Raw genomic sequence first — 27,876 nt, forward strand, 5'->3', positions numbered from 1 at the left:
ACAATTAGCGTCTAATATAGCATCCGCCACGCATCGGTGTCCCACGAGTCAACACCTTGCTTTCATTCACGCCACCATCCTGACAGTTCAAAACCTTAAAACCAAAATGCCTGGGATAATATACAATAAACGTCGTCTTGCAGAAATAATAATTGTATTGCATCAGAAACCTAGTGCCTCTGAACCTTTGATGTGCCCTCACGTTAGCTCGTATGGAGGAAACTTCAATGCAGAAGCATCATTAGAGATGTCCTCCAGTGCTGCAGTGCCCTCTGCTGTTCGATGTGCAACACCTGCAGGGGACTGTCAAATATAGTAACCAGTTTCGGAGTTATTAATATTAATGAATAATAAAAAATTCATTAAAACGGAACAATAACAGGACTGTATTTTAGCAATATAACTTCCTGACTTGAAGATTCTGATTAAAATGCTTTAGGGTGCTTGGTAAACCGACAAGACTGGCCAATAAACCTTAGAACAACAGTAGTCTAGACAATAAAAGAAAGCAATCCGTCTTCATATGCTTATATTTCTACAACTATTTGCCCGCCTTTTGTCAAAGAAGCAAAATGTAACAGACTTGGCAATGATTAGGCATTAAGATGCAACAAGGGTACATGTCATGATTTTGAATAAATAACTTTAATGAGAATAAAGCAAAGTAAACACGTTTAAAAAAAATGCACAAAATCAACTAAAGTAGAGAACAGTATGCTTGTTAAAAACTAAAACAGCGTTTGATCAGAACAGCATATATTCCATATGTAACCATGTAATGATTACTGCCACACAAATGAACAGTTTAGATGAAAGCTCACCCACATCTTTGACTCAAAGAATATGATGAAATAATATGAAAAATCATCATGTCTAAAGTGCCTGTTGTTACATAAAACAGAGACTAACTATAAAGTGCATGATTTAAAAACGCAGAGGGGGGAAGATTATGACCTTTCATAATTATTCAGACCAATATATACGCTGATGTCATTGACATGTATAACTTTTTGATTCCACAATCATGGTAATACATCAAAAAATGTATACTCTTCACCCAAAAACACAAGGCAGTGGCTCCTATATATTGCACTTATGATAAATTTTAAAAGCCTTAATTTTTCTCACATCATATTTTGAGTATTTTTGCAACCTCTGTCCTCTAATAACAAAATGACACAACTAACACAACACACTTTAACAAATAAGAGTAGCCATAATAACAATTACCATACTCTGTGAGTGAATTTCCAAATTTACGCAGTGTCTGCTTAAGTCGTTTGAACTGGAATATATAGAGTATGCAGTGCATACAGTGAAAGATACCCTTCAGTGAACAATTGAAGCATCTTTTTAAATATTATATTATCTGATTAACAATAGAAAACCACTGCCCTGCAGAGGTCATATTTCTGGTTAATTTATTGTAGGTATTTATTTATTAAAAATCTATTATTCCGCATAAATCTGCATCTCGGGTCTGAGCTCTGTCTGATGAAAACCTGTGTGGCCCACAGCTGTGGTGTACAGTCTGTTACTATGAAGCGGCATGCAGCCATAGTTTGGGAAAACACCCGAACCAGCTCGGCTGGCCTTAGAGACTTTTGGATGTATGGATACATAGCTTTCGGGATAGTCCGAGCGAGATGGCACATACATACTACGAGTTCTTGTCCTGCTCTGGGAGGAGTACGACAGTCTGTGGTCCCGCTCCAAAGTCATTTTTGATTGACCAGATGGATGGCGTGTTTTGACACTCTGGGATCTCTTAGACCTCTGAGGGTCCCTGCTTACTGCACGAATGTACTGGTAGTCTTCTTTAGAGTTGCTTAGAGTCTTATACATCAGCCTGTCCTGATTGCGGTTTGCAAAACTGAAACTATCACTGGACCCGGTGTGTTTGAAGTCAGGACAGCTGTATTCCTTATGTAGGGTCAGATTGCGTGGCAGTGCTGCGGACTCGAGCCTGTGTTGAGGATAGTTGTGCATGGAACGACTCTGCTTCATTATAAAAGCTGATTTGGCTCCCTGCCCACCGCCATGCCTGTCTGACTTTGAGGGCACAAGCATATCAGGCTCAGAAAGTGGGTGCTCCGGGGAGTAATGTGACACCATGGTCACCCTGTACTTCCCATCAGCCCCTTCAGTTGAAATCAGCATCTCCTTCCCAGAGTTTGACCTGCTTCTAGTGTGCACTGTTTCTTGGCAATGGTGGTCGCCTCTTACAAGATGGGGCTGGGACACAACTGGACCCAGCGGCCTTTCTTTGGCTGCGTTTTCCGGCCTAATGGACTGACTGAAATGACGATCAGATAAACCAGAATTAAAAGCCTCGTAGAGAGAAGGGTTCTTCATTCTTGGCTGGAAACCAGCATCTCTGGTCATGAAATCAGACTCGTTATTTACCGGGAGTTTTCGTAGAGGCTTGTGGTAGTTCTCTGTACTACCCATTACTTTTGAAGAGCGCGAAGGCAGTTTGCTAAGCGTGTAAGAGAGAGTGTATCCATGACTGTTCTCTCTGTACTGATTGTATCGAGCCTCTGAATAGGGGCTGTACCTGTACCGAACTTTCCCATCTTCAAAGTAAGGTCGCACTTGCTGGATGTCGGTTGGCGGTGGTTTTTGGTAAGGTTTGCTTTGACTGCCTTGACGCTGGAGGAAGAAAAACTTGTCCTCTGGTGGAGTATGCACTGAACGCACCCTGCGAATAGTGGGGTAGACAGAGGCTCCATCCAATGGTGGATACCTTGGTCCTCCATGTTTATAGAGACCAACTGAGGAGAAGTCTTCCCGTTGACCCTTATATTTAATGGACTGGTGGAGGGATCTTGGAGCAAGAGTATTGCAGTAGTTTCTTGAGAGAACTGTGGGATGGGGACGCCCATCATCTGGCTGATAATAAGGAGTGCTTTGCCCAACTGGACTTGACCACTGTTGGGAATAAGCAGACCTTTGGTCTCTGGGTTTGTACTGATACACCACACTGGCTGGAGTGCTTGAAGATTGTGGAAGAACTTCGTGCACTGAGGCAGGCATGGATGTTTCTGCCAAAATGGCTCGAAAGTTGGCAGCATTAGCAGCCTGCTTGTTATGCAGTGCTTCAATGGCTGAATGACTATCCAAGGAAGAGAATCTTTCTGAAGGAGTTGGCTGTAAGCTTCCACGTACCTCCATCTCCACATCAAGACTTGATCCACCTCCATCTGTACCAACTCCAACATGGCGGATGTTATCTCTCATCGTTGTGTGGCTCCCCGAAGCCCGCTGAATCTCTGGATCTCTGCGAGGAGAGAAATCCTGAGGGGGCACATGGGTGCACTGGCCACCAGCTGGTGCATCACAGCCATCAGAGAAGCTGAGTCCGCTCTCACTGCCATGGCAAGCGCAGGTGCTGCGTAGGCTGCCTGCATCGGTGTGGCTCTCAGTAGACATGGTGCTTGATGGATCTGGGAAGGTCCTGCTAGACACATACCGTTCCTCTCTATCAGAGGATGTCTGTAGAGGAGGAGGAAACTGAAGTGTGAAGAGTGGGTTCTGATGATGAACTGGAGAAATAGGTGTGGGAGGTTCAGAGCTCCCACGTTTGCTGAGTCGAGTGGCCTGTTGGGCAGATTCAGCTAGTGCTAGAGCTAGCATACGTGCAGCACTCTTTACTGAAGGCTGAGGAGTTATGAGAGACACAGACCTCACCAACCCAGGAGTGCATTCAAATGTCACTGCACCTAGATGAAGAAAAATAAACCAAAATACTTTTAAACAGAGGAACACAAAGCTAAAACACAACTTGTGGTTAAATGCTAGCTTGGTTCACTTTCTGGCTTTCCGGCTAAATCCTTTATACCATTTCTTCAGGTAAAATACTAGCTTAGATAGCATTGTTAGTTTTATCTTATTGACATCCTTAGCTGTCTCTATTCAAGCATATTCCTTTAAAGAAAATGCTAGCTTAGTTAATGTTACCCATGTTTCCATTACCCTTCAAACTGCACCAACTGTAATTGTGTAGTGAAAATAATGAAAACATCAATTCCGCGGAACCTCCCATATTTATCACGTGAGGTGGTTTTTCAGGTCACTCGAAAAAGGAATATATCGCAAAACTGCACTGATTAAAAATGATTTAGCATTTGTTACCTGAATATGTAAAAGTCACATTATTATTGTTTCATTTACTATAACCTTCAAGAAACATATATATGGCCGCTTTCAAATATACAGGACTTTCCTCGCCATTAATGCTTGGATAAACCCTTATTTACACTGCACACATCTGTGGTGCATTACAGCTCAGACACAGCCACTCTACCAGCTGCGCTGTGGCACATTTCAAAGGTTCCCAGAAGCAACTCTCCACGTTGTTTCACTAAAAATGCATGCATAAATCTCCTTTGAATAAAAATAATGGCTAGTGCAGTGTCTGCAATATACTTAAACCTACCAACATCCACCACCATGACTTAAAAAAGTTTTAGAAATGAACATCTGTTAATAGAAATATCATAAATTTGCAATAGGTTTTTAATTTATATTTATAAAATATAACAAGTAGTTTAGTGCAAATCCGTAAGAGAAATATGGATACTGTTAGAATTTTTTCTTTGCAAACATCCCTAAGAAGAGGAATTCAAACCCTTAAGCTGGTTCCAGGGGGGAAGTTTAGATTTTGTTTTGCTAAACTAATATAACAACAATTAAAACATTGTGAAAAATACAGGGGTTATAAAAAATACTTGATGCACGTAATAATTTATTTTCTTTCGGAATTAACAGCTTAACACATTTAGTTTTAAGGAGAGCAGACAAAATAATGAGTGCAAGTGTTAGGTTTGCCTTTTTTTTGGTGAACGACACTTGTAGTGGATGTTTCTTTATATAAATGTATTGATAACTTCATTACATGTATAAATACAAGAACAGTGCTGACCTGAGTCTGCTCTTCTGTGCTCCTTGATTTCTGTGGATCTACTTTCTGTTTTGCAAAAGCTTGCGGAACGCTGATGGCCTTCAACGCCTTTTGTGGACACACTGGGCTTTTTCACGAGGGTCATAATGTCAGAAGGGCAGGACACAGTACTACTCTTTGCCACTGCGCTCTTTGCAGTGCTCTCATGGCCAGTCTTAGAGGTGCCCAGTTCCAGATTATTAAAGGTGACTGGCACTTCAGAGGATTTGTGATTTGCATCTTCAGAGCGCAGTGGGATAAGATCAGGTGGCTGGGAGGGACTTGTGACTTTGTCTGAAGTCTCCGACTCTGTATGGCTGCCTCCCACCTTCTTGCGACTGCTTCTTTTCTTATTTTGAGGTACAGCGGGATCAACCAGCTGTGTGGGCCGAAAGGCCAGTGGGTCAATGTCTAAGGAGGCTATGCCTATATACTCAGCATCTGCTGCAGGGTGAGGTGGAGATATAAGAGCTGGTACACAAGAGGAAGAGGAAACGGTGTCCTTCTTGTGGTCTTTGAGACTGGAGCGAGAGTCTCCTGTCAATCTGCTGTCCAGCAGCTCCTCATTAAAGGAGATTGATAAAGCATCACTGGTGGAGAGCGGTCGACGTGGACGATATATATTTGATCCACCTGAGACAAAACATCAGAGATCAGCCTATGGATGAGTAACAACTGTAAAACAGCTTGTATTAAATTATATTAAAGGTTCTGTGACATTGGCCTTTTCTCTAAACCACACATAACCATAGTCACAGAAACAGATGTAATATTTCACGAAGCATAATTCATTGTTGTGTGGCAGTAGAGAGTAGCATAAAAAGTTTATAATGCATGTAATTATGGAAATGAAAGATTTTTACCCTCAAAGTTATGCGAAGAGGACAGAGATTCTTCACTTTTAGCAGATCGTAGTGTTCCACTGTCTCCTCTTCCACCTATCAAGTAAGCCAGAGTTGAACTTTTTTTTAGGTAATTAACACTTTCAAAAGGTTTCAGTTCGAAATGAAATTCTGTACTTTTCAACTTTCTATTCATCAAAGAATTGCAAAAATTATATGTAATAATGGAAAATATATACCAAAAATTACCACAATATCTTTATTTTATATTTATATTATATTATACTTTATATTAATACTGCATTTTGGATCTTTGTTCACCTTTTGAACAAAAATTATGATTCTTTGATGAAATCCGAGAACTTTCTGTAACACAACTGAAATTTTCTCAGGTCTAGAAACGTAGTCAAGACATCAGAAAAACAGTCCATGTGACATCAGGGGTTCAACCGTGATTTCACATAGCTATGCGAATACTCTGATGTGATTTGGAGGAGAAGAACTGTTGAATAAAATTGTTTTTGTTTTCTTGGCGTGTAAAAAGTAGCTTTGTAAAATAAGGTTGAACCCCTGATATCTCATAGACTATTTAAACAATGTCCTTACTGCGTTTCAGCTACATTGCTCTCTATGGTAAGAAAGCTCTCAGAATTCATCAAAAATATTTACATTTGTGTTGAAAAAAGGTCTTATGGCTTTTGAGCTAGAGATTAATTAATGACAGAATTTTCATTTTTGAACTATCCATTTAAAGCAGAACAACTGTTTTCAACATTGTCAAAATGTTAACTGAGAAAAACGTATAACTGAAAAATAGCGTGACCAGAACAGAGTAATCATGCTGAAAATTCTACTTTTCCATCACAGGAATAAATTATATTTCACATTATTATACAATTATACTGCTCATCAAATCCTCAATGTTTTTTGAGCATTACGTAGAAAGTGAAAATCATGACTAAAATGCCCTCCAGGTTTAGGCAGCTCACTAAGAATTATTAACAAATACAGACTGACATTAAAAGGAGAGGCGAAGCTGTACCTGGAAGGGGAGTGGTTTTCATCTCATTGGGTTCACTGGGATGACGGTGAAGTTTGGGCTTGGCAGTAGCAGAGGACTTTCCCATATTAAAGAAGGAAAACAAGTTTCCCACAGGAGACTTCTTTACCTTGGTTGAGCCTTTTTTCCTACATTTACCAGCAACAGTAAACAGTTACTACTTCACATCTGCATTTTCCTCTAAATGATGAAAATATCACAATTCGAAAACCAGTACAAACTGACAGACCTCTCAGAAGGGAACTCGATGACTGTGTGGAACTTGCCCTGCAGGGCAGCAGGCCCCTCTCCCACATCAATATACTTGCTGTCTGGAGACACAGGAGAGATGAGCTGGGCTTGAGTCCGGGCCTGAGCTTCCTCTAGAGAAAGCAGCTTGGTGGAAGGAGAGCTCACCAGTAGAGACTTGGGTCGAGCTAAAGTAGTGTGGCCTGTGGATTCAGGTTAGAGTTATGAGCTCATTTAAGATCCTCATTAGTAGAGTCTCATCTAAAAATCGATTGTGGTGGGAGGATAATCGCAGAGGCTCATTTCTCACCTGTGCTGTGGCGGATCAGAGTGCTGAGTTTGGGACTGAACAGAACGTCGACGTGATTAAGGATGAACTCCACAACAACCGACTGAACACGCACTTCCATGAAAGCAGAGGTGCCGCTGAAACACGCCGACTCAATCTGTTTAGACCTGCAACGATTGAGGAACAAGGAATTAATGCAACATTTTTGACACACATAACATATTCACAGGCAAATTTACCAAAAAAAAAATTACCTGAGAAGATTTGGAGCCCAGACGATCGCAAGATTTTTGCAGTGCATGTTGGTGACGGCACTGTATGTTCCCATACGGGATAAATGTCTCATGAGGAACTCAAGAGTCCTGGAACCAAAGAATAAAAACAAAGATTTCCATTAATAACATTATATATTAAAAGGCACAGTTCTAAACACAAGCATATTTACATAATTAACCCAACACCAAGAGCACATAAGAATGATGTAATCGTCTGATGAAGAGAAAACTGCACTTTTCCTTGTCATCAGTAGAGGATGCTGTGTGTTCATCTAACCTGTAGTGTGGTGGAGGCAGCTGCTGGATGACGTCATGCACTTTGACCAGCCTCTCCTCATCAGTGGCTGCTGATACAGCATCCTGGGAAAATATGCCAAAGCATCACCTCTGTGCTACAATACTGGTACTACACAGCTACGGAGCATTAGTGTGTCCGTGTAGAAGCGGTTCGATGCTTACTGAAAATTTCTCATATAGCTGGTATGTCAGCAGTGGGTTTGGCAGCTCCCGGAAGTAGAGTTTGCACAGCGATCCCACTGAATGAATGTCCTGGACGTAGCTGTCCTTAGTGAGATCTGGAACATGCTCCGAGTCAAACTCGTGCCTACAGGCGCAAGAGGGTAATGCATTATCGTTAGACTGTTTATTTTATATCTACCGTAAATTCTGGACTATAAGCCGCTACTTTTTTCATAGGTTTTGAATTATGCGGCTTATACAAAGGTGCGGCTATTCTGCAGATTTTTCCCCACCGCTAGGGGCGCTCTAACCGGAATTAGAATCAAAACTAAGACAAAATAAATGCAAAGAAGAATACGCTAGTTCCTCTTTAGCAGATATAAGTCGGTAGAAGCGGATAGAAGGACGACAAATTACCAATCCTGTCAAACTCTATCTTTTCAAATCCTCACCCCTTCATCATGGAACCCACACGAAGAAGTTCGTATGATGCAAGTTTTAAGTTGAAGGCCATCGATCTCGCTATACAAGAAGGAAACCGCGCTGCTGCTCGGAAGCTTAGCGTCAATGAGTCTATGGTGAGACGCTGGAGTAGGCAGCGGGAAGAGCAAAACTTTTTTAAATAGAGCGGATGCGGCTTGTATGCAGGTGCGGCTTGTATATTTTTTTATTTTTATTTTTTTTAAAAATAGAGCGGATGCGGCTTATATGCAGGTGCGCTTTATAGTCCAGAATTTACGGTATATTCGACTCAAATCCTGATAAAGTAAAAAGAGTATCATGGTTTCAAGTAAAACATTAAGGACAACTGTTTTCAACATTGACAATAATAAGAAATGTTTCTAGAGCAGCAAATCAGATTTCTGAAAGGTCATGTGATACTGAAGACAGGAGAAATACATTTAAAAATCAGTTATTTTAAATGACTAATTAAAATTTTCGATATTAAAAATGAAATGCAATATGAAATATTTAAAAATAAATGGAGTCTTGGTGAACTGAACACACTTGTGTTTAGTAGACCAACCCCAAACCTTTGAACAGTACTGTATTTTTTTTTAAACATTTTTAAAAAAATTAACCTCACCTCAGTTTCTGAATATTAGACGAAATCCCAGATAAGCGGTAAATTCCATCCACGACTCCATGTCTCTCGATGAACTCAGTGCAGCTTCTGATGACCTGTGGAACTGTTGGAGCAGCACATTAAACGTGCACTTTAAATGTGAATTGCATAATTACAATGCAATTAAATATTTAGATGCAATAAACATCCTCTAATGTCTCCTCTCTCCTCTCACCATCATGCCCCGAGTTAAGCAAATGCTCTCCGAGGTCACAGCCGAACACTCTCTCTTTCAGGATACCTCGCTGTTTCAGCTTCTGCTTGGTGGGACGAGACTTCATGAACGTGCGCAGAAATGTGATCAGCTTCCCGTGCTTCTTAGAGACTACAGAAAATGAAAACGACAAAACTTTTCAAATCAACGCTGCCAGCTAGTAACAAACTGTACCTGTAAATATGCTCAGGCTGGTTTAAAATTTAATCGAAATTGAATAAATTATGCACTTATAATAGAAAACTGACATAGAGGAACTTTTTTTTGTTCTGCATTCAAATCTGTCTTAGCATTATAAAAAGAAGAAAAGTATGTTTAAATATATTTTATTTAATTACTCTTATTACTTGATGAGTTAATAATATTCCTCAGTGGAGTAATGAAATAACATTCAAGTGTCATCACTTTAATTGATAAAATGTTGGGTGCTATAATTATATATGTTTTATACTTAAAAAAAGTTTGTACCTGGTTTGGCCAAAGAATTGGTTACATTTGAGGGGATTTTCTCACTAATAAGCTCCACACATTCGGATGGAAAAAATCCCACCTGTGAATGGAAAAGTAGTACATAAATATAAAACTAAATGCTTTATAGCTAACTTCATTTCAACAAGGGTAAAATTAAAACTAAGCCTAAAATCTGTTAAAGACGCAGCTGTAAATAAGTCTGTGAATCCCTCTGTGCATAACATTTACGATCTTGCTGCAGCACAATATGAATAGATTATTTATAAACCTGCATATCAGTAGCAATTACTTTACAACATTTATCACCACTAAAATTCCTCCCTTATCACCAATAAAGGAAGATGGCTGTAATGAGTCGATGTTTTGACTCAGATGTGACATAAAAGCTGCAAAAACAAGTTTCAGATGTAAAGCAAAGTGGTGACAGTTCCCAACACATGCAGGCTTTGATATTAAACGATATTAAACGAAATCAAATGAAATGACGGCATACTTGAAATCCATGTTTGCCTCTCCACCAGCCAGTGTCTTCTTTAGGAGGCATGTCAATCACTGATACTATGTCTCCAACCTTTTGAGGATAAATTATACTTCAATTACTAACACCAAATCTAAAAATATCATGCAAAAAACGTGAAATATACATAAATACCTCGAAAGAGAGTTCATCTGCTGCTTGGGCGATGTAGCGCTTTATGACATGGGCCGCAGCTACAGCGGGAACATTAATAGAGGATTCGTCATGAACCAGCAGGTGATTCCCTTTGTTATCAATCTAGGAGAGTGAAGAAAGACGAATCAAATAAATGAACATGCATGTAATCAGCAACCGATAAAACATCAACCTATGTAATCATTTCATATTTACTTTTAAGATGACTCGAAAGGTGCGACATCAGTGTGAAACGCATGCAATATGCTGGGAAAGAGCAAGCTCGTGCGACTGAGCACGCTGAGACAGGTGTCTCTTATCCTTGTTAATGACTAACTGCATATAAAAAAAACGGGTGTGAACTGTTGTTTCATACACTTAAGTCTGAAGTCTGTCCCAAAATGGGATTGTGTTTTATGAGACATCGCGAGCAATTTACTGTTGTTAAAGCAAAGGTGTTAAACACACCTCTTTTGTTAAACGCACCGTGCCACGGTCAATTCGCCAATCGCATCTATATTTAAGAGGCAGGATTTGGGCAGGCAGCCACAGGAAGCAATCAGGTGTAGTGTAGGTTAAAAATCAGGAGTGACATTAATACCTCCATCCATGTGAGTGCTGGCCCGCAGTTGATCTTGTTATCAGCGATGGCTGAGAGACGGGAAATATACGCAGTGAGCATCTGGGAAAGTGTCTTTGGAGAAAGAACAGAAAGCAGGGATAATAAACAAAGAGACCATTTTCAATACACTCATTGCGCTCCCTTTTGAGATATAAGCCTTTGATCCAACACAATAGCTTGGTTCCAAAGCCTAGTGAGTGGCCTTGTTGTCTGCTATCTACAGCTATCTACTGTACCTTCTGAGGGAGCTTTCTATAACTGATATGCAGCAACATGGTGTGACACATAAATGGATCTCTGTATAGGAAGATTTGTGAGTTTGATGTTAGCATGTTGCTAAGCTAACTATATAATATACCTTATGTAGCTCCACCCCTTTTCTCATGAGCTCTACAATAAATAAACGGACTTCACCAACTAATTACTCTTTAATGGTGATGCTATAGAAATGATAGAACTTCTGCAAAATATACACAATATTTACACGACAAATATTGCAGGAGGTGGGCTGCAGAAGTAAAAATCACATGTATTTTGTACATAGAGAAAGCCTTTTATCTTTTAAAGACAGACCTACTGCGAGCTGTTAATCGAAGGTATATGCTTTTGTTGAAGCCACCAGCCTGCATTAGTTCAAATATTAATCATGTTTAACTATGGTGGAAAAACTACATTACCCATGATCCTGCAAAGAAATCTCCACCAATCAGAGAAACTAGACAAAGCAAATTGCATCAAATGAACTTGCATGAAGTGTAATTGAGCACTACCTAATGGCTGTGTAAATATGCATGTTTTGCTTTAAATTAAAGTTTGTATTGTTGCAGTCGTGGCTTTTAACTCTTTAACAAAGACTTTTTAAGATTCCCAGTGAGAAAAATACTTCCGAATCAAATAATGAGTGGGCAGCGCTCTATTGCTCTACTGAGAAAATAATGTTTTTAGTGATTAAGTAGATCAATAGTGATTAAATTAAAAATATATTTTTTAAATTAAATTAATTGCATAAGCATTTCCATTTTCAGCCACCATTTAGAATTTTCGCTGCACTGGACTTTTCTTCACCATAGATGCATGTAGACCGCATAGTCAATATATTGTATGTGTGCGTTTTGAACCAACCTCCGGTTTGTCCTTCAGGCTGTCTATACGTGGAAGCTCAGGAAGCTGAGAGAATCTTCTATCATAGATACAGAGGTGGAGATGCTTGTCAAGGACACGAAACTCTTCGTATGAACGCCTCACTGACCACTTACGACCCTAAGACGCATGAAACACAATAAGAGCGAATGTAAGGAGAGCAGTCATTCTGAATAAAGAGGAGAGAGTTAGACTGATAGTCAAATCTCCTTGAGAAAGCGTAGGAAATGGAAAACGATGCAATGATGAAAAAGTGAATGTTTCTTGAGCAGCAATTCAACTCTGCCATCACTAATAAACTGCATTAAAAAATATATTATAATATAAATTATTATTTAATTAGAAATATAAAAATATTCATAATAAATGTAATTAATTTTAAATATTAAATAAGAATATTCTTCTCTATGTCACAAAAAAGGTATGAGAATTAACTAATATAATTTATGGGGTTTTTTATCCAGTTGAATATGTCTATGTTAGCCTATAGCAGAATCATAAACTCTCTTTTGGTTCAGATGTTTCTATTATTGCAAGGTAGCATCATAACCCTGTGTTTGCTTAAGGAGGCTGAATTCAAAGCTTATATGTCTGTGGTTTGTAGATTTCAAACTACTGTAAAACAATGAGATTTGTTCCAGCGGTGGAACAAACGGTTCAGAAACAGCAGAGCGGTACTCTTCTAAATCCTCTTAGCTCTTACACTTCCCAGCAAAAAAAAAAAAAAAAAAAAAACGCCCTTTGAATTCATATTTTTAGAAGTTCTGTGTAAGAGTTTAAAACTGCCCCAGAGCCCCATTGTTTTAGTATGGTAAGAAACGCAAGACCAAGAGTATTTATATTTTCAGCTTTGTCTCCATCTTGGCCTCAGAATCCTCTTTTAAAATCCTGTCTTTTCCTAAACCCGGACGCATTCCATGAAAGAGATAAATTGCTGTGCAAACGGCATGCGGTTGGCTGGCCTGTTTGATCTGAAGCTCTTAAAGGTCTTTTTATAACTTCACCATTTTTCCTAGGCTTAGCTTTTGCTCTGTTGCCATAACAAATCAGCGATCCCGGGACGATATTTCTTCTGCTCTGTCACACAGAAAGGCTACAGAGATTCTGTGTGAAAATTTCTCTTTAAAACAAACTTACCTGGCAACAGATCTGGACCAGATACACAGACTCCTTTGAGTCCAGGCCATTGTGTGTGAGGTCGTTCTGATCCTCAGATAAAGACAGCTGTGGAGAGACACACAGAGAGAGCGAGTGTGAATTTTCGTTGTCCTTTCGTTCTCCTATTACAATGTATTCAACAATAAATAAACGATAAAATCTTAAAGGGAGACAATAAAAACAGTATTGTTACATACAAACCACAATATCACAAATCACACACCACAATGCTCCATGTGGAACCAAAAGTCTTTAATGGCTTTTTAAAATTAAGAAAAAATAAATAAATGGAAAAATATTTAAGCAACACAATAGAATCAAACAGCATGAAAACAGCTAAATATTTTATAAAAGGTAGCTTGGGTTTCAAATGATAAATAATAGATATTGCTTAAAATGTAGTTTAAAAAATATTTCATGCATCAGTGACTTCATACATCTAAGGCTAGCTGTGAGAAAAACTGTTATATATGTAAAAATTCAAACACGTGCAAAAGTTTGGCCACTACTGTATATAAGGCCATTTAAATGTAAAGAAAACAAATCTGATAAATATAAAATATGCTATAGCTAAAACAAATAACTGGCTTTAACGCTAGCATTAACTTTAAGCAAAGTTCAAAGATTGAAAGACAAAAAAGTCAAAACAACAGAAGAAAATAGCTGGGAAAAAAAAATCTGATAAGTATGAAATATGCTCAAGTTAAAACAAATAGTTTGTCATTTACGCTAACATTAACTTTTTAACTTTCGTCAAAATGCAAAGACTGTGTAAAACATTCAAGACATAAAAACGTGAAAACAGTAGAGTAGAAAATAGCTGAAATAAAGCATTAAAAATTGACAGTGGTATATAAAGACCTTAGCACAGCTCAAACTTGACAACGGATTTGACAGGCTGCGAAAACAGCAGGCCCTGATGACTGCCACACAGACGAGACATCTACACACGACAGAAAGAAGAAACGGCTGCAGGTACACCACCCCTCAACAGCGTGTGATGCTTTCCGGATTCACAAAGCCAACACATCAAGGAATATTCCCACAACGCTAGCGGAGCAGTGCAACTTTATAAAGGATTTTGCTCAGAAGTTTCCATAGCTGCTGGCTGAACCCGACATTATATGATCCTCCTCAATAAAACATCACAACATCTACTTGTCCCTGCAAATGTAAGCCGACCCATGAGCCCCAAAACTGATGCGATTCAGGGGTTTCGATATGCAAATTAAACATCCAGTAAGGCAAACTCCTTTGTAGTGTCTGCTGCAATTTACCTCTCTGCATCATCTCAGTAATGCAGACTCCCCATGCATCATTCAACACACACACACAAACACACACATCAACCTCCACATCAAAGACGAGAACTGCATTCCTTTAATTGATAGAAAATGCTGAGCCACGTTAAAGATGCATTAAACAAATGAAAGCATTGATTATTTATGGATAAAACTAACAGAAACTTGCACAAGCTTTAATGACCTACTTAAGCACTGCAGTTCAGTAGAATAATACAAAATACAAACTGCAGGCTAAGCATTTGACTTACCTGTCAACATCTTTCACTCAAGCACAAATTACCAGACAAGTCAAGAAAAATCACGTAAACATTCATATATTTCTACGTACTAATACATCTGCATGAATTAACAGACAAAAAAATTGAATGAATAAAACTCAAAAATGGCAAAAGAATAATTTTTATAATTTTTAAGGAAAATATAGTAGTAAATTAATAATAGTAAATAAAAAAAATAAAAATAGTAAATAAAAAGTAAAAGTAAATTAACTTGAAATGCAAATCAGTGTAAAATATTAAGGCCTATTTTTTTTTGGAGATTATATCTTACGACTAAATGTGAAAACTCGTCAATGAGGAAAAAATAAGCGAATAAGTAAACAATAAAAAATCAAATAAATATATGCACAAAAATCCTACAATTTCTAAACCACAGCAGAGAAAAAGACAAATACTGCAACTGCAGAACATGGCATTCACTGTAGTATATATGAATTTTGTATGTTTTTAACCCTACGCTGTGTGGTAGTAGAACCCCATGAAAAAGCAGCCAAGGATTTCCATTTCGTCAAAGAGGGTACAACCATACCTCTCGTAATGAAACGGGATGAATACTCACTGTTGCGCCGTCTGTCTCGTCTTATCAGCACGCTCAGGCCCATTCTGACAGATCCAAGCCGATAGTTCCCTATAGTCTGGCACCTGAGCCTTTCCTTATTCAGCCTCTCTGCTGATGTTGTGCACGGCTGCTGCACGCAGACGCAGTAACCCGTCACACACACCCCCACAGACCAGCAGCCTGTGCTCAGTCAGCCCAGCTCATCAAAAACAAGCGATTCGCAGCAGAACGAAAATCAGCATTGCGCTGCAGTCAAAACACGTCCTGTCTGAGGCACGGACCTTTTTCGATCTTCATCTCCTGCAGTAGAGGGATGTGCATGATGCTGTGTCTAATTACAACCGAGGAAGAGGACAAATATAGAAAAGGAGCCCCCCTTCGCTCCACCATCTTAGCCCCTCCCTGTGCTGGATGTTGGTCCTCCCTCTGAGTCCATGCAGAACCACAGAACAGGACATGTGCATCGATTTCTGATGTTGTTTGGAGTACAGTGCAGCGTTTTTTTTTTTAAATGGTTGTGGAATTTTAACATCAGGCATCCAGTGGTGGCAATTTATTACCAACATTTTTATTTACTACCAAAACATACTTACAAAATCGAACGCTAGCATTGTTATTATTGCGAAGCGCTACTGTTGTTATCTTTCGTATTATTCTTCCACGCAAAACTGTGCCGCGGATCCCCAAATAAGATAAGTTAAATTAGATTGAGAAGAGGTGTGCTGTGGCTTTTATAAGCAACTGGGTGTATGATGCTCTCACAGCGGATGAAAAATTAGAAAAAAAAAGAAATAGAAAGAAATTTGGTTGTAGAGATTTGAGGGTGGGCTCATTTCAATGGTGTCTAGGAAGCAGACAATAAATGCTGCACTTATAATAAATGCACTTTTTTTTCAGAAAATGTGTTTATCTAGTTATTATTATTATTATTATTATTATTATTATTATTATTATTATATTACTAATATTATTAATAATTCATTAATAATTACAAACAACATTATTACAATTTATAATATCACAGACTAGTTTTTATATATAGGCTCACTCTCTGATTTGTTGTTTAGGGTAAATTTAGGGATAACTCAAAGGCACTTCTTTTCTATGACACTTAAATGTTATTAACACTTCTTTTCAATGACATTTAAAGACTGTATTAAATGACTGGACAAACAATATTTTTTGTTGACATATTTTTACTAAAACAGTAAATTAGGAATGGACATACAAAGTTAAGTCATGTCAAAGTTTAGTCAAGCTGGAATACTCCTATTTTATTTTTTATGTAATTTCATTCATTTTGACCACAAGGTGCCTTTGTCATATTTACAAAATGAGTAAAAATATAGAAACATATACACAATGCCATGATTACTAGTGGGAAACCTGTGCAATATGTACATAATATATAATACAAAAATATATATTAATTATTAAAAAATATATTAACTTCAAAAAATATATACTAAAAAGGCTACAAATTACAGTTTTGATTGATAAAAACTTCCCGTCTTTGTCTGTTCGTGATAAACAAACTAAAATGAGAAATACAAATTGCCCATGTTTTTTTCTGACCAAAACCACACTGTAATTATGATTTTGCAACTAGGAACTTCCCATGACTCATCAATATTTTTGGTTTATGTTCCTAAAAGAGACAATTTGTGAGCGTGCATATTATTTTGACAATTTTGGCGGAGTACAGATAACCTCAAAACATCGAATGCTGTGGTGAAAATTCCACTTTGTAACCTTACCACGACAGGCCTTTCTAAACGACTGGTTTGGAAAATTCCTCTTCAAAAAGCATGCCATTTTTTTTTCCTTTAGCTGAATCTATGAAATCCCAGATCAGCTCTGAACTTCTTGTCATGCTGAATAAAAGACATAAGCGCATTTAAGATTATAGCACCTGGTCTGGTATTTGCCACGGTTGATGAAAATGGGTAAAAAGCAGACACCAAAGGTCAACGGTCACAGCTTTATGTCACACAATCTGTGGATTAAAATTCCACTTGTATAATAAATTGCAGCCAAAGCTTTTTCAGCAGCAATAATCCGCAAGGAAATTCTTCTACTTCATAAAGTAACCCAGTGATCATGAGTTGACAGTTCTCCATTCACGTCTAATCTACAGTGCCATAAATTACACGAGGGTTGTCAGCAATTCAGTCACGTCATGTATCTTCCCTTAAAGATGCATACCACCCAGGTTTACTGCATGTCTTTGAGATGAGCCCGAATCTTAGAGAGCAAAAGTTAATCAGACTCCACTTCATGGAGTTTATGATAAATCATAATCCAGCGCTGACCTACTTCATAAATGTAAATCCTGAATCTGGATCTATCTATATCACATTCTGCAAGACCTCTTGATCATGCGTTCACAGTAAAACAGATTTGATGCATCGCCGTTTCACAAAAAAAAAAAAAAAAAAAAAAAAAAAAAAAAAGCCACGATCTTGCTCAACCTCGAAGTATCAGTATTTCAAGATTTAAAAAAAAGCCTTTCTCAAGCATTTCAGCAGTGTTGTCTGGTTTGGGTCCATTCTAATGAAATTGTGGTGATTGAGGACTTCCTCCCTTCTGTCCGAGACGATTTATAGCAGAAAACACATAGATTTAATCAATGCCCCAAGCAGCTACCCATATACAGAGATGGAGACGACTGTTCTCAGATCAGGAAAGCGCATTACAGCATCACTAAATTTGGCCCAGTTCCTGCTCCGTCTCCATCTCTCTCTGCACTAGTAGGGTGGAGGCAGGGATCCTGAAAGCTTCTCTGTAAACCTGAGCCGAGGAATGTGGAACATGCACACCACCTTTGGGAATGCAACAAAGGTCTGCATACAGGCGCCACAGAAGGGATGTTAACTCAATACCCTATTCTAGGACTAAACGTGGTTATTGTAAAACAGCATTCAGACACATACACAATTCAAAATGTATTAAAAGGCACTGTGTTCAAAATATGAAACCAGAGTCCGCTGCAAACAAATACTGTGCTTGGTTTAGGATAGTTATGTCATGTTTCACTAGTTAAAATAAAATGATTATACAATTTGCATTTAAGATTACTGAAGCCTCAAACAAGAGATGTGATGAGATCTGTGTAAATGACCAGATGGGTCTCGCATTTCATTTATTTTATACATCAACAAAAAAGCATGTTATTTTAGTATAATACTATTATAGTTTTTGTTAATATTTTAAATTGCAGTTATATTTTCATTGTGGTTGACATTAATTTTGCTGTGCATTTTTGCAATGATTACTTTTTAATGTATATGTAGTTTTATTCAGTTGTATTTCAGTTTTAGTTTAAGCAATTTACATCAAGTTAAACTAGATGAAAAAGTTCCTTTTTTTTAACACCAGGCAGACAGAAGGCACCGTGGCATGAAACTGCTGTTATCTGATATGCATTCACTGATATAGTGTCGTTCAACTCTGCACATGAGCTTTGAAAGCAACAAAAGATGAGCAGAATTAAAGACATTCCTCCTTAAACATCAAATTTCTTATTTATCTGCCAAGTCTGGAGTAAGAGAGTATCTGTAATCCGGTACATGCATGACTCTGGGCTCCTCCAGCCCCCGGCCACAGCGTGTCAGTGTGATGCGCTCTGGAGGCTGAATGCGATCTAACAGAACAGGAGTCTGTGCGACCTTGAAAGCTGAAGCACACAGGATGATGGAGGTGCAGAGCACAGAGCTGTAGGACATGAGGACAAGCTTCCTGTTCCACAGCTATGACGCCATACCCTGTTCGTGATGCATCGAAACCAACACCCTCGCTTCTCGGAACAGTATACTGTACATACAGCAAAGACTGAGGAGGGGCTCAGCGCTGTTTACTGCTCTCTGCTGGAACATATCAGCATGACGGCAAAATCTGGTTGGACAAGAATGTGCTATGGAAGATTAGTTGAAAAAAGAGTGAAGCTCGGTTTGATGTTAAATCAAAGACAGCACAAGAAGACGGGGAGGAGACTGATCATTTATATAAAAAAGAAAAAAAACGGTGGTAAATATAGAATAGAATAGAATAACTGGGGGAAAATGGCTGCTGAGTAAAGTGACTTTCCATAAAGGGACTTTGTGTATGTTAGAGTTTGTCTGCAGAGAACCAAACCAAACCTTTACGTCCAGTCCATCTCAGCATCAATCATCATAGCAACTATGACCATGAACATATTAACATGTTACCACCCACATTTACATATTAGCGCATTAGCATACTGCACAATCGAAGATCAGTTGCGTAAGAAGTCTTAAAGGTACAGTAGCAAAAACAACCTGATTAAAGGATAAAACTAAACTGGGCTATTTTGGAGCATGATAAACGCATGTATAACGCAAATAAATATAAAATGTAAGGGAAATGTAGGGGACAGTAAACAAATACATGAATTAAAGTTTGAGAATACGTGCATTTTTACTCAAACGACTGCAGTCAGAAATATTCATTATAGAATATAGAAATATATAATTTGGTAGTTGTATTTAGCAAGGACACATTTAAGTGACTGAAGACTTGTTTTAATAATAAAATTACTTTTTTACTTAATTACTAAGTAAAACATTTAAAAACATAGTATAACTGTATTTTTGATTCAGAAAATCCTTCAAAAACCTAAAAATCTTTTATAGGGGAATCATCGGTTTACGAATATTGCCATTATCTGACAAAAGTGACAATGTTAAAGACGTTTGTATTAATATAACAGTTTAGGGAGAAACAATGACGTTGAAATCAAAACAGCTAGCCAAGATGTTTTCCACAGCCTGACGATCTTTCAAGATCAGAGACAAATGTGCATTGCTTGTAAGTTAAACCACAGCACTAATTTCAACATAATGGATAATCTGCCGCCAGTGAAACCAAGAGCCCAATTAACACATATCCGTCAACCCTGAGCGATCACCTGCATTCACCATAAAACCCTCACCTGCACAGAGCCAAAGTCAACATTCTCATAGTGGAAGTGGGCACATTCTGCCAGCCTGGGAAAATGGCCTTTGGCGAGGGACAGTCTGCAAAACAAAAAAGAGCTCATCGGTATTCTGCTCCGTGGGTCTGAAAGAGACAAAACAGAGAAAGAACTCTTCCCTTGAACATATAAACACCTACTTTTTGACGTTCTTGACCTTCATGCTGGCCGTGCTGGCACATGAGCGCAGAGAAGATTCGGGAGGCAGCTCAGGGACCATCGGCACTCCTCGTGCCTGCATATACCAACACGCACATGTAAACAAATGATTACGCAACGCTGTAAACGCATGAAGCGTGACATACAGAAAGCCAGTACACACACACGCACCATAACAGCAATGGCGTCCTCCCAGCCTGCAGTCTCTGCTGGCTGCAAGCTCCTATCTTCCTCCCCCTCATCCTCCTCTGGGTGGGGCCTTAAAGAAAAGAGATTCAGAGAGGGATATGTTGAAATGAGCTTATGCTACGACATACATAAATACCTCCGCATCGCATCACCCGGCACAAAGCAATTATTGCGATGAAATTCCTGAGCCGGGGGTTGTTTTAAAGTAATAGCTCACCCAAAAACGTTTTGAATCTGTTTGACTTCTGTAGAACATGAAATAAGGTGTTTTTCTGAATGTTTAAGCTGCTCTTTTCCAGGAAATCAGTTTTCAGCTTCCTTCTAAAGCCACACAACAAGGAACAGGCCAAAAAAATAAGTTTGGAGGAGTTGATGCTAAATTTGGGTAGATGGAGTTGACAGATTTAACAGAAAGTCACAAACTTTTAGATTAAGCTAGTGTTTTAAAATATGCTGATATATATATATATATATATATATATATATATATATATATATATATATATATATATATATATATATATATATATATACATATACATATTATATAGATATATTATATATATATATATATATATATATATATATATATATATATATATATATATATATATATATATATATACACACACATATTATGTACACAAAAACTTTTTAATTTTGGACATGATTAATCATTTCCCAGCACTATTATTTATTTACTTTATTTTAATGCAATTTATTAATTAGCATTTTTTAAAGCCTACATTCTTTTTGATCTTTGATTCTTTTGAAACTTAGATCTCCACAAGACTGCAGCTTTTACACGTGCAAAGTCCGCTGCTCTACCTGACACATTCCTTCTGGTCCCTTTCTTTTCCCCACTTTTGGCTGCCTAATCAAGCAGGACACGCAGACAATAATCTAACCAAGTTGAGAGGCACCACTCCTTACGCTGAACTCATGACTCGAGTGAGGAAACAGCCAAACAACGAGCTACAAGTTCACCAAGGCCGAGCTGTGTCAATAACACGAGAGCAAAGCTGCTCAACGAACACACACCAGTCCTAAAGTGTCTGTTAGGGTCCTGTATATAGCAAAATTACAAAATCGGATTTGTTGAGTGAACTGAACCTTATATAATGTCTTTAATCAGTTAGCAAAGCCTTTTAGGACATGTAGTAGATAGACTTCCAGATTACACAAACTATTATGTGAGAAAATAACACTTTATTATCCAATCATAATGAATTATACTCCAAAGTTTACGGTCTCCAAAAGCACAAGCTCCCATTTCACATACACATTGTGAAACGATCTGTCCGTTTCAGAAATTCTCCAGAGCATTATCCAGTTCACCCCGCAGCTGAAAACATGGCCAGGAGGGTCGAAACAAGGAGACATTATAGAAGATCAGATCAGTAGCGGTAAAAAGCGCACTATTGTACGTTTTGCGTCGCACAAGGATATCGCTTCAATCAGTCACTCAGTCAGTCACAAATGAATCCACCCTAAATAACAAAGAACAAGGCTAAAGTGTAACTTGAAATATGATGCGCTGCTGGGGTAAGGAAAGGTGAGCTGGAACAGCTTTAAGGATTGGAAAGCCTTTAGAATGAGCATAAAAGGCTAGAGTTTAGACGATTCATTCAGTAGACAAAAGACAGAGTCAGTGATTTGGTTCCAGAACATCCCACGCTCCCCCTTCCTCCAAAAGATTAGACCACCGTGAGATTGAACAATAATGCCTGATTCTGCTCATGGCAAAAGTTTACTGTCGTTTTAAAACCACAGGTGCGACATAATGAGCTTTAAATTACTAACTAGGTCAATGATTAATGATCGTGTTCACAATGAGGTAGTCTTTTTATATTTAGTTAATATTTAGACAAATGTTTTTGTCTCAGTTGTTTGGTCCATTAAAATTGATGACATTTTTGTCACATTTGTCCATGCTGTGATAAAATGGTTAAACTGATAATCATTTTGATCAAAATTATACTGCTGCCGGTGACATCCAATGAACAGGACATTTGGATTCTAACTCTAAACAAAATTGTTGTCTGTATTAGTAACTTATATGGTTTTGGAACAAAATGCATTTAATCATTTGTATACATGTATTATTTTACAAATAATAAATTATCAATGTTTAAATATCACTAACTAGCATTGCTATAAAAATACCAAATTATCTGACATGATGAAATATATAGTATAATATATATTAAAGAATATAATATAGTATAATATATATTAAATAATATAATATAGTATAATATATATTAAATAATATAATATAGTTTCCCAGGTTTTTTTGTTTTAGTTTTAGTTTTGTTTGACATATACAAATATGAATTATCTCATCACTAATATGGCAATTTTAGTTTTTGAATTATTGGAATATCCCCAACTATTATATCCATAAAACTGTCAAATCATCAGATATTCAGCATCACTGATATTGTTGACTTAATGAAGGTCTTAATATAATTTCCTGTTTTTTTTGGTTTCTGTACATTGGATGCAAAACATGATTTTCCTCTCAAACCAAATATTAAAAAGCAGGTTTGTTTCAATGAAATAAGATGTTAAGTTTTTCCTTTTAAGTCGGGCTTTTACTTTATTATGATATCAGAGCAATTATCGACCCGGCCGTATTTTCGTATGAACTGCATATTTAATGAATACATTAACAGATAGTCAGTGACATGACACCTCTTTTATACTAATACATTAAACCGTGCCTGCTTCCTTGGGGCGGTACAACATGTTCATTGACGACTCAACTGTCCTTGTTATCATCTCTGTAGGGCACCAGTTGCACACAAATCTCCACTATAATTTACTCCTCAGGGGACAAATTCACATCTGCTGCATGCAGTGCTACTGAAAAATGCTGTCTCAGAAATAGAATAAGATGACTGGTCACATGACGCGCAAAATGCCTGTGCGTGCAAAAAAACCATGCACTGCACCTGATCATGCAGAGATTCAGCCCCGAATGTAAAGAAAAAGCCTCATCTAACCTTGCAGACGTACAAGGCATATCTAACCATAATCGAGCGCAGCGGCAGCCTAAGCACACCGAGGGGAGAAGCACGCAGGCTGTTACTCACCCTTCGCAGGGATCATGACTGCATGCGTCTCTCAGAGGTGTTGGAGCTCTGCCGTGTGTCTCTGCTGCAGTCCCGCTGCACGCCTCCATGATACTGAGTCACTGCAACAGCTGCCCGTCTGCGAGGGGAGGGAGGAGACCGGACTTCAGCAGAAACCTCCAACACACAGGCCTGTGGGGATTTTCACCAAAAAGGTTCTTATTTAACGTATAATTTAGGGAAAACCCCGTTTAAAGGTATACGGAACTAACACAAGGGTTGAGGCAATACAAACTTGTTACGCACCCATAATAATGTGTGTTATGTGTAAGCACTGACCACCTTTTACACAAACATGGTTGCAACAGCTAAAAAAGTTCAGCAACCAAAAAGGTATTACATTATTAGTGAATGCTTATGAACATTTACAAACCATGAATCGCTCCAATTTTAGATTGGGTACCGCAGAAATGTGAACAAATAATTTATAAATGATGTGTAAAAAAAAAAAACTTTTGTAATCAAGGCGACTGCTCATAAAGGTACTGATAAAATTATGAAAGTTTAATGACATTTGCAAGCATTAATTAGTGACCCATTAAGCGTTATATAATTTTTGTTGCTAACTTTTTAATCATGCTTTTGCTCATCGTAAACCATCCATCAAACTCTTTTGAAGATGTTTTAAAACTTTATTATATGAACTGAAAGTTTTGCAACATTTGTAAGCATATCCATTTACATTATCTGTTAATTATAAGAACATGTTTAATAAGTATACTGATAAACATTAACAAGCATATTATCTCATATATTTACTTCATATAGTTTAATCGCTAAAGTTTATTCATAAGAGCTTATATTTACATATATATTATTATATGTAGAAGTACATTTCATTACCGTACTTTTTATTGCCATAACGTCATCAGATGCTTAAGAAATGAAATTAAAAATGAAATGAAATTAAGTTGAATAAATGCAGCATATTTGTTTGATAATTTAATTTCAATAAAACAAATACATAGATAAGTAGATAAGCAAAGTTTATGTAATATGGTGGATCTTATTACCATAAAAGAAACAAAGGCAATATTCACTGCATTAAAAATAAATATAAATAAAATAATATTATGTATGGTGGACTTTATTTTATATTGCCATAACAGTGTCAAAGGCTAGATCAGTTTAACCAAATAAAGAAATAAACAAATACAGTCTGTCATGTGTGCAGGTGGCAAATGATTTACTTTTTATTGCCATTAATAACTGATAATAATTGCAGTGAATGAATAAATGAAGTTTCAGCTAAAACTGTTTTAAAAACATCTATTTGCACATGGTATATGTTTATTAATACAGCTATTAAATCAGTCATCTGATGAAGAAAGCCCTCGAACTCATGGAGAAATAAGTTGGCTAAATGGCGACTGTGGACCTTGAAATGCAAATGAACCTAAAGAAAATCAATGACGAGGACGGTTTGTGCCATGTTCAGTGATGCATGACCGTGGTGAATACGGGACTTACACAAGACTTGTGTAAGCAACTATACGCTACGCCATCAATAATTCAACCGTGAAGGATATAAACAAAAGAAATCCTGGAATACTGAGACACACCCACAGCGACGGTTTAACCACGACCGACATGAACAGCATTTATGATCTATTATGATAGAGTAAGGAGATAGAAAACGACAAAATATTCCTCTCACACTCTGGCCCTACTGTCAGAAGTGCTGACAGGGAGAAGCTTGATGTTGACTCAGCAGAATGAACCCTCCCTGACAGGAACCACAGCTCCATGTGAGAGTTGACTTACCTTACGTACAGCTCTGGTGATTAATCCAAATCAGTTTACACAGTCTAACTGATTATTTAACTCCTTTCGACGGGTTGTGAGAGGACGCTTTGGAATTGGGTATTTCCAAACGTGAGCAGCTGTCTGTGGTCTGTGCTTTGATTTGCAATAGACTTTGAAAGTCTGAAACTGCATTAAAATGCATCTTAATTATGATTTTAACTTATTATTTAGTAATAACTTAGTAAGTAATTATTCAGAATTTATGAATAGCCTATTTTAATTGTTAGTATTATTTATTTATGAGTACATCTACATATATATATATATATATATATATATATATATATAAACATTTGAAGTGGATCAAGAAAGTTTATTGCATGTGTGTGTGTGTGTGTGTGTGTGTGTGTCCTGTGGTGTAAAAATTTTTTTTTTTAAATGTAAACCATAGGACACAATTTATTTATTTATTTATTTATTTTTATTTGTTTATTTGTCAACTAACCCATATATAGCCAATTTTGTTCTGAATGTTAAAAATGTATTATAGTACAAATATTTATTACATAAAGCCCTCTTGCCCCACTGGTATTCATTTGGACGTTTTTTAAGACATGACACATCATTTACACAACTTGTAAGGGACTGTGTGGAAGCTGTGCATAGATGTGGTTGCTAAGCGACACTGTCTTGAAATCCCTTAGGAATTGCTTAGTCTTGAATCCTGAATATCTGACGTAGAACGTTTGCGGACAGAAAACAGCGGTTCATGCAGATATGGGTTTATTGTTATGTGACTAAGGAGATGGGGAAGTAAACCTTATTCTGTAATATGTTGAAATCCTGCTTTTGAATAAAATAAGCACTGTTGTCATGGGCAACAGCATGTGACTTTAGCACTTCCGGTCAGGGTCTTCAGAGGGGTTTTTTATGTCTAATGAAAACTCGGTGTACGTTTCGTAATTAGAGCTAAACAGCTTTAGAGAGCTTGTTCTCAGCCACCGGAAGTCAATACAATTGAGGTATTTAAGGGATTTATAGCAAAAAGGAACCACTAGCAAAAGACGCAATGTTTATTTATGGATAAAATAGTGTAATATTTTACAAGCTTCCTAGATCGCCAGCAAACAGAGGAAAGACGAACACAAGTCACTCACCTGTCTGTGATTGTTTCAAGCGTGACTCCACCAAATCAAATCCAGGTAAGTTTTTCTTTAAAACAGATCCATTATTGTGAATGCGTGTGAACGAGAGTCAAAGCAAAGCATCCTTCATTGCGCGTGAACCCGAGTGAATGAATGAGCTCGGTCTCGAGGCAGGACATGGGAAAAGTTCGCTCTCGCGCATCACCTGATAAACTGACTGCGCGTGTGTTTGGGGGCGTGGCCAGAGGCGTGGCCAAGAGCAAGGTGCGTATGAGCAGGATCCATTTAACTCTTGTTTGTCCATAGAGGAACACCTGAGATTCAAAATTGACCGACACTGAAAACGTAAAATATTCAAGATTATTGTACAGTGGGTCTAAATACTCCCCTCAAGGAATATGTGTTGATACAGGTTCATAAAAATACCGATGGAGAAATACAATTTAAAGAGTTCTGGAAAACAGCTTCACACATACATATAAAATATATTGAGAATATTAAATGCTGAAAGATAAAATTATACAACTATTTTATGAAGGCAGTTTTAACCAAAAGACTATAAATGGGTTAACCGAAACTTAACAGAGACCATCTCAACTTTTCCTATAAAAATCATCATCATCATTAAAATCATCATAATTATTAAATTATCTGGCCAATGCCAAGGCGTTGGCTTTGAGACCTATGCCAGGGCCACGGCGTTATCTGTTTTGTGTTAGTCACTAACTTTAGATAAATAGGTGTGTGAGAGGGAGTTGTGTTGGTTGAGGACTTTGCACCTGGATGAACACTTAATTTCCTACATGACAGCATTATCAGTCAAACTTTTGGAAAACACCTTCCCTCTAAGGCATTACGCTTGATCTGTAGAAACAAAAAAAAATCATT

General features: G+C 37.7%; 1 protein-coding gene across 4 annotated transcripts; it reads right to left on the reverse strand.

Annotated features, from left to right (window-relative positions):
* Positions 1 to 626: 626 nt before the first annotated feature.
* Positions 627 to 27,186, reverse strand: arhgap32a (Rho GTPase activating protein 32a). 4 transcript variants are annotated; one of them, XM_043259248.1, is made up of 22 exons: positions 27,001 to 27,186; positions 24,059 to 24,229; positions 20,943 to 21,030; positions 20,753 to 20,847; positions 20,571 to 20,655; positions 13,458 to 13,544; positions 12,303 to 12,440; positions 11,160 to 11,252; positions 10,559 to 10,681; positions 10,400 to 10,477; positions 9,904 to 9,985; positions 9,397 to 9,546; positions 9,183 to 9,285; positions 8,096 to 8,240; positions 7,914 to 7,996; positions 7,616 to 7,723; positions 7,383 to 7,528; positions 7,074 to 7,275; positions 6,827 to 6,972; positions 5,806 to 5,880; positions 4,925 to 5,575; positions 627 to 3,722 (listed from the first exon to the last, which is right to left on the reverse strand). In XM_043259248.1, exons 2-22 carry the CDS (start codon positions 24,145 to 24,147, stop codon positions 1,453 to 1,455), a joined length of 5,037 nt encoding a protein of 1,678 aa, XP_043115183.1. In that variant the 5' UTR covers positions 24,148 to 24,229; positions 27,001 to 27,186; the 3' UTR covers positions 627 to 1,452. The 4 variants fall into 4 exon arrangements, with proteins under 4 accessions (XP_043115183.1, XP_043115184.1, XP_043115185.1 ...); XM_043259249.1 differs by lacking the exon at positions 24,059 to 24,229; XM_043259250.1 differs by lacking the exons at positions 20,571 to 20,655; positions 20,753 to 20,847; positions 20,943 to 21,030; positions 24,059 to 24,229; positions 27,001 to 27,186 and adding an exon at positions 15,620 to 15,949.
* Between the last annotated feature and the right edge of the window lie 690 nt (positions 27,187 to 27,876).

This window comes from Puntigrus tetrazona, chromosome 15, assembly GCF_018831695.1.
Source record: "Puntigrus tetrazona isolate hp1 chromosome 15, ASM1883169v1, whole genome shotgun sequence".
In the NCBI taxonomy this organism is placed as follows: Eukaryota; Metazoa; Chordata; class Actinopteri; order Cypriniformes; family Cyprinidae; genus Puntigrus; species Puntigrus tetrazona.